Here is a 13,368-nt window from a genome sequence, read left to right as displayed (position 1 = left end):
TTTATTTGATCCAACAACAAGAAAACACCCTCACGAAACCAACTCTTCTTTTTAAACGTCCTTTTTGTTTAACAAAAATGCTGTATAACATGCACAATTCAGTACCTGATCAGTTAAAACCCTCAACCTCCCAGGCATATTTACATAAATACATATCCCCCCCTTTGTCAGGTCTGTGATGGCAGACTGTGTGGAGAGTGGACAGAGTGTGGACCCAAATGCAGACTAAAGACACGGTACTGGACTGCAGTCAAAAATGAAAGTGAGCTTTTTATTTTTGACTGCACAAAATACAACCAAAGCAAAAGGGAGACTAAGATTAAACCAACGAAAACTAAACACAAGGTACCTGGAACAAGGAAACCTGAGACCTGAAACATGACGGATGATGAACATGACAAGGATCTGACGAGGGACAAAGGGAGACTCACATAATAAAGATACACAAAGGCAAACGAGAGGGAACAAAAGGGAACTAACTCAAAGTAATTAAGAACCAGAAATCTAAATGATTAAACCGGGAAACTAAATAATACCAGAAAAGGACTAAGAAACATAAATCGCTACCATCGTAAGAAAACAAGGCCAGAAGTCCAAAAACATAAATGCTCAGTAACAGACCTATCACCATAACATCTATAAATTTACATATTATAATTCCGTGTCCATTATTTTGTGAATAAGGAACCAGATTTTCGGACAATGTTTTATTTTTATATTGAGTCAGGTTACATAATATCAGTATCAACAACAAAGCAGCAGTCAAAAAATATACAATTGTCAGGCGCTAAACATCCGGTAAAGTCACAGCTTTTTACAATAGATATAAACATATTTTTAATGAAACCTTGTAGCCTTGGACAGACGTCTGTACTTCTGGTTACCCCTGATTTAGTAGTTAATAATAGCCACAGTGTTGGAGTGTAATGGAATACATGTACTGCCGTTACGTATTTAAAATACAAAATACGAGTAACTGTATTCCGTTACAATTACCGTTTAAAAAGGTAGTATTCAGAATACAGTTACTTTGTTGAAATGAATGGATTACACTGCGGTATTTTTCTGTTTCATATGTTAGGCTATGCCATCTCTATTTTTGGGAATTCCACGCCGGTGGAATGTGTCTGTGAGCGCGAGGAGGGAGAAAAAGAGGTGAAAAGTACGAGATTCACCGACCAGAAACGGGAGCTGGAAGCATCTAAATATAATAATAACCATTGCAGCCAAAAAGAATGCCTGAGGAGCCCATTTGTAAGTACGCTATTAAGACTCGACTGTACACTGTGTTTGTGTTTTCCTCCGAAACAGTAAGTTCCATTGGAGCAGCCTTTCAACGCCTCTCTCTGTCTCTCGCTAGCAAAGTTGACCCAGACAACAAAGTAAAGCTAGTTTTCAGCTATGAGCCGACACGGAACCCACCGTATTAGCCAGAGGACCCTTTTTTACGGTTCGGAGCCACAGAGCTGTTTTATATACGCGCAGAATTGTTTTCTATACGACATACATGTCCATCCTACTGATACTCATTTTATATTAAAATGTAAAAATCCTGTTGGTTTTGGTATGGTGAATAACCTTCAGTAATAGTAATAAATCACTAGCAATAGTACATTCATGTAGTTGTAAAAAGCATGATAATATATTAAGTAATCCAAAGTATTCAAAATACGTTACTCTCATTGAGTAACGTAAAAGAATACGTTACAAAATACATTTTCATGTATTCTGTAATTCGTAGTGGAATACATTTTAAAAGTAACCTTCCCAACACTGGATAACCACAGTAAACATTGGGGATAAATATTTCTCCCTAACTTATAAAAATGAAATCTTTTAATGAAATTGTTGAATCTTGACTTTTAAGGAGACTTTTTCGGAAAGCAGCTTGAGCTTTGAGAAGAGGGTCAGAAGAAAAAAAACATACAAAAAAGACTCTTAAACAAGCACTCACACACAGAGATAGAAACATTAGCATTTCCACAATGTCACAAGCCAAAGAAAATATAATGCTTCCTCCTCAAGATATCATTTCTCAAGAGAAGTACCAAAAGGCATTAGTTTGAAGCTGTAGTTTTTGAAGATAAAAAAAACTACAGCTTCGAGGTGATCATATAAAAAAGGGTCATCATATATGAATTTTTTATTTTTTTTTGCAAGAATTTAATTTCAGTGCACACTGTAGTTACATGACGGGGTAGCAGGGATACAAAGCGATGCCACACTGGTTGCCTGTGTTGCGTGCCATCCGGATGTATCCCTGATCTCCGAAGGTTGTTCCCCAGCTGGAGAGTAAAAAAAAAAAAAAAAAAATCATTATGAAATAATAGCTCATCGGTGAAATTGAACTGTTTTTAAAACTCCACATGTCATTCAGCAGCTGGTTGCTTTGTTTTAATCTATGAATAAACATTAACAAAGCTGTCTTTCTTCTTCTTCTTCTTCTTCTTCTTCTTCTTTACATTTAACTAGGTGCAGTGCATGGTTAATTATTAATACGGATAGGAAACTTATATACATGGGTATGTTCAAACTTTTGATTGGCTGTATTCTTTTGAAGTCTTAATGTTTCCATGGAATAACTAATGTTTGATTAAACTTTAATTTAAGGATGGAGGCCAACTGGTATATCGCAGCCCAACAGTCTGGAGAGTTATTGCTTAAGTTTAAAAATATATATAATTTAAAGAAATCCACTTTAGTCCTGTCAGCAAAAACTGAAAGTCTGAACAGAATGTAACAATCAGTCTTTGCATGTTAATGATATGTACTTTCCTAAAAAGCGCTGACTTTTCTCTTTCATTTCCTGTTTGTCTTGTAGAGTCCTCCCAGAATGCACCACATAAGTGAACAGATAGTGGAAGACAATAGAAGCCCTGTCTATAAAATCACTTTGTATATATAACCCAGATTCCAAAGAAATCAGTGGAGTGAAAATGTCTCACCTGTTCTTTACGAGCCAGTAGTCTTGTCCATTCAGAGTACCGTAGCCCACTGCCAACACACCGTGATTCACCTCTTGTGTGCATGATGGGTCATTATACACTCCTGAAATGATAAGAAGAATTACCAATCTCATTGTAACATTCCAAAAAGCTAAAAACAATAATTTCCAAGAAAGTTTTATTAATTCAAGCTTTTCTCGAAACATCTTCATTCCTCCAAACTTCTCAAAACTATTTTTCCATATTAATAGACAAGAGTACACTTGACACCTGACGAAGTGTATCTTACCACTTCTATAGAAACTAAATCTGGGCCGCCTAGCATCAATTGCCACTGAAATGGGTCCAATGGTAGCAAGACCCTGCTTCAGAGCGTTCTCGTCCCCTTCAGGCAGAAACTGGTAACTGGAGCAGTTGGCAGCACGGGTTGCTGGGTTGTAGTGGCACTGATCATCCTGAAGTTAAAGGACAAAATGTTAAAGGATCTGATGCAGTCAGGAAAAAAAATTAAAAAATAAAAATCTTAAATTATTCTTGTTTATTAAAAACATACAAGGCAGGCCTTAGACAGAACTGAACAAACTGGGAGATGGGACCTCATACCACTAGAAGTGACACCAACCATCAGAGCAGTCCTTGAGCTTGCTCTACTTGCCCATTCTAATGTGACATTTTACATATGAATGATACTTTGGCAAAGTTGTGGATTATTTTGGATTATGAGCTGCAGTTTTTTTTTTAAACCACCCCTTTAGTCACCAGACACTGGAAAACAGGCTCTCCCTTGACTGAACTGCACCTCACTCATAAAAGAGAAAGTCAGTGGTTTCATAATTTGTACTTCAGGACAAAACTAAACCTAAAGATTTTTTCAAAATACACACATATTGTCATGTCCATATTGAATATTTTTGGTCACTATGCTTATAGAATATTTAACATCAAAAAGTTGCTTTTTCAAATATCTTTTTCTAAAATTAAAAACATCGCCACCCCCGTGAGGCTGGAACAGTCTGCTGAATCGTCTCAGAACTGGCCTCCTCCACACAAACAACAGCGAACTACATAAAGCCTGGAGGACAAACATGTTGTCCGCTCCGATTAATTTATTGTTGCTCCAAAGAGACGTTAACAGCTGACCACAGTGTGAGTGTTGCTGTCTACAGCCTGAAGGATCAGACTCAACTTCTTGCTGGTTTTTATACACCCACCTAGGTGTCTCATACAGGGTTTTGTAAAGCTTGTGTTAGAGTCCTGTGTTTATTATTTTTTTTGCAAAACTTTGTTCACATTGTATGAACAACAAAAATAAAACAGAATATGATGACTGAAAATCATTTAAACACAATATTTAAATTGAAAATTGAAAATTAGACAAAGACAACATAAACTAACATTATATAAACATATTAAAAAATAGTAACATTCCTTAGATTAAATAAAAAATAAAGTAGCTTTGCTCCTGTCTACTCAATTTTTACTGTAAATAATGGAGTCAGATGTTTTGGTTTTACCTTATGAACATTCACCTATCACTAATATTATAGCTGAAAACATCAGTTAAGTACGTAGGTATGTTCTTTTAGCACAAAAGTGTGCTTATAGGGCCACAAAAAGGTTGTGTGTTTACTTACACGTCCTGTATATGGGTATGAAGCATCAGAGTCGATTCCGTGGTTGTCGATGACATACTGGAAAGCTCGGGTCATGAAGCCTCCGTTGCAGCCGTGGTTGCCATATTTGCCGGAACAATCCACCAGGTTTTGAGGACTGAGATCCACCAGCTTTCCTGTACTCTTGGCTAACTGGCCTTCCAGGGCCCCTGCAGCACTGAAGGCCCAGCAAGACCCACAAGCACCCTAAGATAAAAAAAACAAACCCATAGGATCTAAAATACAAATATGCTTTTATTCTCAGTATTCCTCTAAATGTCCATCTTAATAGCACTGATGCACTTTTTTACAATACCAACTACAAAAAAAAAGTCCTGCAGTGATTTGCAAATCCCATAAATGTTGAAACTGAGACACTTTACAATTTCATGACAAATATGAATTCGATTTTGAATTTCATGGCAGCAAAAGATGTCTCAAAAATGTTGGGATGGAGGCAACGAAAATTTTGAAAATAATTAGACTAACTAGCAAAAGGTATTTTACACAGCATCCCAACACCCTTGGAATTATGGTTGTAAAACTTTGACCCCAAATTACACATCTGACTGCACTTGTAGCTGTGACAAAATAAACAAGCTGAAACACACTGGTCTGGCAACAAAGGTGTTCTTTATATTAGTTCTGTTGCTTGAGTTTTCCTTTCTGGTCTCTTTCCACACTTCTTAGAAATCCATAAAGAAATCCATCTTGATTTTGATTTAATATATACAATTCATTGATATAATAATAAATAAAGACAGAGTGAAAAATCCCCCTTCAACAATGTTCCTGTAGCTTGTCACTACATCAGACAGAAATAGAATAAATTCCTTGTGCATCATTTCACACATTTCTGTGTTTGGCAGCTCAACAGGCGTTTGTAGAGGTGTTGGTGAAGCAAGGGTCCAGCAGGGTGTAGGAGGTTAAAGAACTCAAGTGATTAAATGAGAATGTTTTTTGGTCAGTTACATTTACCCTGTTGCACAGAACAGAAGCAATGCCAAAATCAATATGTGTGTGTCTCTGGTTAAATGATATTCATCTGCACAACACAAGTTAATAATAAATTGGGCATCAAAATCTGTTTCTTTCTTTTAAAATTATTATTTTTATCTTTATGATTTTTCCCCTTAGACTCCACGCAAAGCAATTTCAGCACAGAAAGTCATATGGATTTAAAATACCCTAAAGTAATGCATATTTTAGCACTAAACGTTTCTAGAGACAAATAAAGTGAAGCTTTGGAATGGACTATTTACATACAGAAAGAAAAGGCAGAACATTAAGACATATATTTCCTTATTTCACCTTAATTTTTGTATATTAATCATCCAAAAACTAAGATAACGAGACAGTTTTGAAAGTATCTAGGTTAAAAAAAAACCCTGTAAGACCGTGCTACCCACCTTCTTTGCACCAAGACAAATGGATGTGACCAAATAATTGCTAAACTAGCAACTGTGGTAATGACATCCTGTGTAAACATGAACCTTTTCAAAGAATAAGGAACAGGATGAATGGGGGATATGTTGACACTACTGCCTGTGTGGCTATGAGACATCAAATGTTTTTGCTCTTCTCAGCAGCACTAATACATATACATTGATTTAAATGCCCTCTTCTTTTCTTTTCTTTTTACCTGCATCTTGACTTTGGTGACACAACCCTTCTCTCTCCAGTCCATGGTGTCTGGTATGCCAGAACCTGATGCCCCTGCAAAGGGAGACGGCGCCCTCTGGATGTCAGTGGGAGGAGTGAGACTGGCAAAAAACTGCATGATCTCTTCTTCTGTCTATGAGAAAGAAAATGGCAATGATGAAATAAGAAACAAAAGCCAGTCACAGCTGGCAGACAGTTATCAAAGTTTTCAACTTCAATGTGCTTTATAAACTTTCTAAAAGCTTTAATTTTTCATATAAATCTCCCCTATGCAATATTTATATGTTATAATCTCCCTGACTTCATTAGAGCCATTTTAATGTTTAATTTCATAATCAAACTTTGCATCTAATCCAACTACTAACCAAGCTGCAGGCAACTGGAGCTGTAAAAACATTGTGGTGCATCAAGTGCCGCTCCAAGCACTAACAGGATGTGTCAACAGGAAGACCAAACATGTTGCAAGACAACAAAAGGCCATGGTGGCTGTCTTTTTGATTTAAGCTACACTGTAAGAACAAGTCCTAATATAAAAGTATTTTACTTGTATTTTACAGTTTCGTTCTGTTCTTCTAGAATATCATTAAATTTACATAAAAAGACTGTGATTTCACATTTCAAATGTAAATTAACGTAAAATCACTGTAATGTAATAAAACAGAACTTTCTTGTTTTTTGTCTGTACAATCTAAATATGATTGTTAAAATACATTCACAAATGTATCATGATTGCACAGATATTTGTCCGTTATTTGAAGGATTGAACTGTTGAATTCAAATGTAATGCTATGGCAAAATATATAACATGATTCCTATAAACGTTGTTTACATAAAATAATTATTACTATTATTGCTACTTAGGGCCATCGTGGCTCAAGCGTTGGCAGTTCGCCTTGTAATCACAAGGTTGCTGGTTCAAGCCCCGCCTCGGACACTCTTGGTCATTGTGTCCTTGGTCAAGACTCTTCACCTACTGGTGATGGCCAGATGGTGCGATATGGCAGCCTCGCCTCTCTCAGTCTGTCCCAGGGTATGCAATCCATTATTATTTAAACCAACTGTTAACAGTATGTTTCTGTACATTTAAGTATTATTATTCATATTGCCACATTCATTGACCTTGTTTATAGGTAATTTCATTGTTTGATCACATTAAAATGTTCCTAATTTAATGTTTAAAAGCGCTTGAGAAAGGCAAAATCCCATGTAAAATTAGGGCAACAAACTGTATTATCATTACTGAAAATAACTGTATTTTTATGAGAAAGTTATTTTCTGTTATTGTATGTTATTACTTTGGCGCCCCAGCTGCAGGAATATTACTGTTTTTCTAGGATTTTTTTTTTTTTTTAACAGTGTAGACTTTTCACCTCAAGAATAATTTTCCAGAGCTCCATCTCACCAGACTTAATTTTTGGGTCATAAAGCTCGAGATATTTCTTGATGTAAACTTCTAGTTTCTCATTCATTAGCTTAAACATGAGAGAAGGCAACAAGGGAAGAAAGGGTGCTTCTACAGAAGCTAAAAATGTGAGCTGCAGAAGTGTAGATGTAAACGCAGGAAGTGAAAAAAAGTATTTTGAGGGGCAGGTGGAAACTGATCATATAACTGTGGCATGAGGTTTTGAGCCAGCATCACTGTGGAGGTTTTATGTGGAAAATGATGGTCAAGTGTTTTGACATAACTCTGTTGGGCCTGAACACAAAGACTTTTGAGCCACTTGTAGCCTCAGTTTTCTGCCAGTAATCTATCATCCATCACACACCCAGCTACTCTTCAATACGGATCAGCTTTGATCCTGTTGACCTTTTCAACATCATTAATACAATCACCATTATTGAATAAAAAATATCATAAGTCAAAAACATTAATGAAGCAAGAGAGTGTCTCACCAGGTCTCCCATGTGATTCATGCCCAGTTCATAGGTGTGAAGTCCCATTGAGGCCTCCAGGTTGTGCACGGTAATCATCTTCAGGTTATTCTCCCACAGCTTGCGGCGGTGAGCATTCTCCACCTCACATAAAGAAAGAGCAGATGAGGTGAAAATGCCATATAAGTTAATTATAAGCCTTGTGCAGAGTTTGTCCATACAAATATAACACTTTAAAAAAATATTTATTACTACTTTTTGTCACATACATCATTTTTGTAGCTCTTCCCATGTGTCTTCTTCCACAGCTCCCAGTGTGCGTCCAGTGTGGATTCAAACATGGCTGCTGCCCCGGCACACAGGGAGATGAGGAGCAACAGCAGGCCTGCAAACACACAAACATAGACGATGACACGAGAAGACAGGATGTCACCTGACCTTTGATGAGACTGATGCTCACTAACACACTGAGAAAACAACCTGCCTGGCAAAGAGCTCAAGTTTCCAGTCAGAAACAGACCTTAGTTTCATAAAAACCACACATAGAGACTCTGGCACGACACAGGCCAAAATATTTTCAGAGTTGTGTTACATGTTGACAAAAAGAAAACAACAAAAAGATGGAAATCAAAACAAAGAATAGGCGTTTAGTGAAATATGAGCACAACTGAACTTGTTTATGAGAGCCCCTGATATTTAATTCTTCTTATTAAAATCCAACATTTACTCTAAAAGGTTAACAGAAGCCACAACTATTTTCCTAGATTCATACATGGTAATTTTTCCCAAATTAAAAGGCCTTTTTTTCACAATTTCACTGTCTTGATCTGCTTCTCAGTCAGAACGCGGAAAAACATGATTGTAAATATTGGTTTACGTCACTTGTTATCAGAAGGGCTGGCAACAAGCTGAAAAAGGCATACAAGAATCAACAAACAGGCCTCAAAATACAAAAAGGGAGAGTGTTTGCTCAGTTTTCTTACAATGACTAAGAGCAAATATACAAAACTAAAGACAGTGAAGTGATTCCACTGAACACTTCTGTTTGAACTGAGTGTTCAAGCATGTTACCAGATTATAATTGGTGCTGATGTTGTCTCCAGGGGTTTTATACTGAGGTGGCTCATTGGCCTTATCTACATAGCAAAAGTCACTTTTTAAAAAACAGCTTTTTGCACTGACCACTGTGTCTTTAGTCTCTGAGTGTTAAGAGAAGTCTCAAGTATAACTTCCACATATTTAAGGCTGTGCAAAATTTTCAAAATGACGCCACAGTCACAAGGCCTGAAGTGAAACTTATGAACAAGCAAGAAGTACATCCATGAATATGAAGCTCCACCTGGTACAGTTCCCAGCTGGGGAAAGGACCCTCTTCAAACAACACACACAATACCCTCAGTGTAGAACCTAAATGTAATATGATATATATAATATTTTTTAACCAGAATTTATAACTCATCAGGCTTCTCATACTAATGTATGCGATTTAAGTAAGCCATCTATTCAATTTTTACTTGGACTTTTACCCCAAAAGCACTTTGACTGGCTCTTTTTTCCGCTTCGCTTTGTTGTCAGTTTCATAAATACAAATACAAAAACGAAGAATTCCGGTTTTATATTACTTTCAAATTGTTTTACTAAACAAATGCTACAGCGTAGTTGTACAGCACAGCCTTCCTGTCAATGGTGTAATTACATAAGGATATACTAAAAATACACCGAGTGTGTTTGGACGATTTCTTTTTCTGCATTTATTTAACATTATAGAAACACTTTACTTCACTGTGATGACATTATAACAAGGTTACAATGTATTTCTATCGTTGAACACACCTGCGGCCTGAACAAAGAAAAGTCTTTGAAAGCTACATAAACGAAAGTAAACTAAATTATGAAGCTTTTTATGGGGCGATGTCCGCCTTTTTGTTTTACCAGCGATTAATATTTCTACTAAAGCTATTAAAGTATTACTGGAAAGTGTTTCACTTGCCTTGATTAGTCGGACTCATCTTTGCTGCGCGGAAATTCAGTCTGACTGCGTTTCCTTGTTGCTATTATTTAAGAACGAAGTGTCACATGTTCTCTCGCAGTTCTTCCTCTTTCGAAAGTAAAAGCTACACCGTTTTCCTCACAGTGCAGGAAAGGAATAGTTGAACGCAAAAGACATAAAACAGAAGGTAAACAAAAACCACTTATTCAGAGGTTTTCCCAAAAACTTGAACCACACAATTGCACATTTTCGGAAAGTATGACAAGTACACACACTCAGCATTTTATGCACATTAAAAGTGTCTTACTTCCCACATTTAGCATTTTCATTACACTTTATGAGCAATCAAGTTTTTTAGTTTTAATTTATTAAGTTATTTATCTTTAGTTCAGTGTAGTTGGGTTTATTTCCAGATTGGGGTTTCCTCGTTATTATTTTATGTTTTAGTTTAGCTTCTTATTAGACTGAGAGTTGTGTTTCTGTTTTATATTAGTATGGCAGAGGCAAGATTAAAGTTCAGAATAAACACAACAGAAGCACATCGCTTTGTCAAAGAAGGTATCTCACAGTCATGTTTCATATGCCAGAATTCCTTTCTTGAAATTACAAATTCGACCAAGCTGACAAAGTTATTTCCAACAATATTTCCTTTGAGTTTTCATTTGATCTCAGTGACTAATATTCTAATATTCTATTCTATTCTATTGCCTCAGAATGGCATAAAATCATAATTTTAGCTGTAGCTACCCATATTAACCTTACTATAAGACTATCCTGTGTGCAAATGACAGTTTTCTCTGAGGGTTAGAAATATGGAAATGGAAACTTGGAGAATGGAAAATGATATTATGGCAATCCACTTATTAGAATTTTATATTTAATTCATTGAAACTAATCAGAAAGGTCAGGAAGGTCATTAAAAATCTTGGAAGTTAATTCTGCAGTTACAGGAATAAGTGGTTCTGGAAAGAAGTGAAGGTCAAAATAAATATTCGACCTGTCAGCTGTAAATGAAAGATCATGAGGTCAGTACGTTGTCTGCTGTTGGATGAACACAGAAAACTGAAAGAGGAACAAACCAAATCATGCATTTCAGTCATGAACATATAAGTTCAAGCAATGGTTTCATGGCACTACATGCTTTTATAGAGTAATTCAGCACCATATAAATAATAATCATTAATGCAAACTCCTTGTGGTGCCAACTATGGCCGAAAAAATACAAACGTCACTCATTTTCCTACATGAAAACAGTCATGGGGGTTAATGTTGGGGTGATGGTGTTCCTTACTTCAAAAAATATAGAAATATTGCACATTTAGTAGAATAATTAAATTATAAATATAAACACAACAGCCACTTTATATACCTGTTAAACCACTCATTAAAACAATGACTGATTATCAACCAGTGCCATGGCAGCCACTCACTGCATTTAGGCACATAGACAGGTCAAGATAACCTGCTGTTCAAAATTTGAAAATATCCATTGATATTATAGGAAGGAAAAGTAACTCAAAAAAATCAGTAATTATAACCAAGGTGTGTGGAAAAGTCTTCCAAATCTTTGGATGCACAACATGTCAAACCTTGACGCAGCTGTTATGGCCTGTCTAGGGGTGGCCAGACCACAACGTAAGGGTGAGCCATCTTCATCAGAGCCAAGCAGCCACATCACGCAATTGGTAAAGTTTGATAATGATTTATTTACAATATATTGATTCGTTAGGTTATTTGACACAAACGAGGAGCTGATTATAGCTTTGGGGTGGACCTAAACAACAACAAAACAAAACAACAAACCAAAGGAGCCTATCTCGAGTATTCACCAAACTTACCTAATCAAACCAAATGACAGCAACTTGCCTCCCTAACTACGAAAAACAGGAGAAAACTATCATCAAACAAAAAATATTGTTCGGTGTGATGGATCTCACACTGTAAGAAAAAAATCCAAAAAAACAGTGATATTCCAGCAGCTGGGGTGCCAAAATAATACCATACAATAACAGAAAATAACTTTCTCATAAAAATACGGTTATTTTCATTAATGACAATGCAGTTTGTTGCCCTAATTTTATATGGGATTTTGCCTTTTTCAAGTGCTTTTAAACATAAATTAGGAACATTTTAACGTGATCAAACAATGAAATTACCTATAAACAAGGTCAATGGATGCGGCAATATGAATAATACTTAAATGTACAGAAATATACTGTTAACAGTTGGTTTAAATAATAATGGATTGCATTTATATAGCGCTTTTCGAGACCCTCAAAGCGCTTTACAATTTCACTATCCATTCACTCTCACACACTGGTGGAGGCAAGATACAGTTGTAGCCACAGCTGCCCTGGGACATACTGACAGAAGGGAGGCTGCCATATCGCACCATCTGGCCATCACCAGTAGGTGCAGGTGAAGTGTCTTGCTCAAGGACACAACAACCGAGACTGTCCGAGCTGGGACTCGAACCGGCAACCTTCTGATTACAAGACAAACTGCCAACTCTTGAGCCACGATCGCCCTAAATAACATTATTTGATGCAAAAAAAGTTTATAAGAATCATTTTATATATTTTTCCATAGCATTACATTTGAATTTAAGAGTTCAATCTTTCAAATAACGGACAAATATTTGTGAAATTATGATACATTTGTGAATGTATTTTAACAATCTAAATATGCATATGTACAGACAAATATATTTGAAAAACAAGAAAATTATGTTTTATTACATTTACAGTGATGTCATGTTATTTTACATTTGACATGTAAAATCGCAGTCTATTTATGTAAATTTAATGATATTCTTGGAAAACAGTACAAAACTGTAAAATACACAGTGAAATACTTTTATATTACAATTTTTTTTACAGTGCAGTTTCTGCTGCCACATTCAGATGGTTGGGTCAGAATTTGATCTAAACAACATGAAATAATGGATTCAATCTGCCTTCTATCAACGCTTCAGCCTAGTGGTGTTGTAATTACAACTCTTTCTCCAATCGATCTTTCTGAGTTAACTTCAATAATTACTTCCTCCAAACCATCAACGTGTCTTTTAGACCCCATTCCTGCCATTAATTAATGCTTCAATCTTAAATATGATCAACCTATCTCTAATAATCGGCTATGTACCACAAGCCTTCAAGCTGGCTGTAGTTAAACCTTTACTTAAAAAGCCATCCCTAGACCCAGCTGCTGTCTTAGCTAATTATAGGCCAATCTCCAACTTTCCTTTCAT

The 13,368-nt window shown here is 36.2% G+C and overlaps 1 protein-coding gene across 1 annotated transcript; it reads right to left on the bottom strand.

Annotated features, from left to right (window-relative positions):
* Positions 1-692: 692 nt before the first annotated feature.
* LOC143421219 (cathepsin S-like) lies at positions 693-10,218 on the bottom strand. Its single transcript, XM_076890439.1, has 8 exons — positions 10,122-10,218; positions 8,401-8,516; positions 8,153-8,275; positions 6,240-6,392; positions 4,580-4,804; positions 3,235-3,400; positions 2,946-3,048; positions 693-2,285 (listed from the first exon to the last, which is right to left on the bottom strand). The coding sequence occupies exons 1-8, from the start codon at positions 10,138-10,140 to the stop codon at positions 2,186-2,188; spliced, it is 1,005 nt and encodes a 334-aa protein (XP_076746554.1). The 5' UTR covers positions 10,141-10,218; the 3' UTR covers positions 693-2,185.
* Between the last annotated feature and the right edge of the window lie 3,150 nt (positions 10,219-13,368).

The sequence above is a fragment of the Maylandia zebra genome, linkage group LG11, assembly GCF_041146795.1.
Source record: "Maylandia zebra isolate NMK-2024a linkage group LG11, Mzebra_GT3a, whole genome shotgun sequence".
In the NCBI taxonomy this organism is placed as follows: domain Eukaryota; kingdom Metazoa; phylum Chordata; class Actinopteri; order Cichliformes; family Cichlidae; genus Maylandia; species Maylandia zebra.
Note: the sequence above shows the minus strand (reverse complement) of the source record. Positions and strands in the feature narration are given on the sequence as shown.

What these genes read in the sequence shown, in the direction of transcription:
- LOC143421219 (XM_076890439.1), bottom strand. An exon ending in GGAAGAGCTACAAAAATGAT is followed by an intron (nt 8,276 to 8,400) that starts GTATGTGACAAA and finishes TCTTTATGTGAG; the next exon opens with GTGGAGAATGCTCACCGCCG. An exon ending in TACTGGCTCGTAAAGAACAG is followed by an intron (nt 2,286 to 2,945) that starts GTGAGACATTTT and finishes TTTACTCTCCAG; the next exon opens with CTGGGGAACAACCTTCGGAG.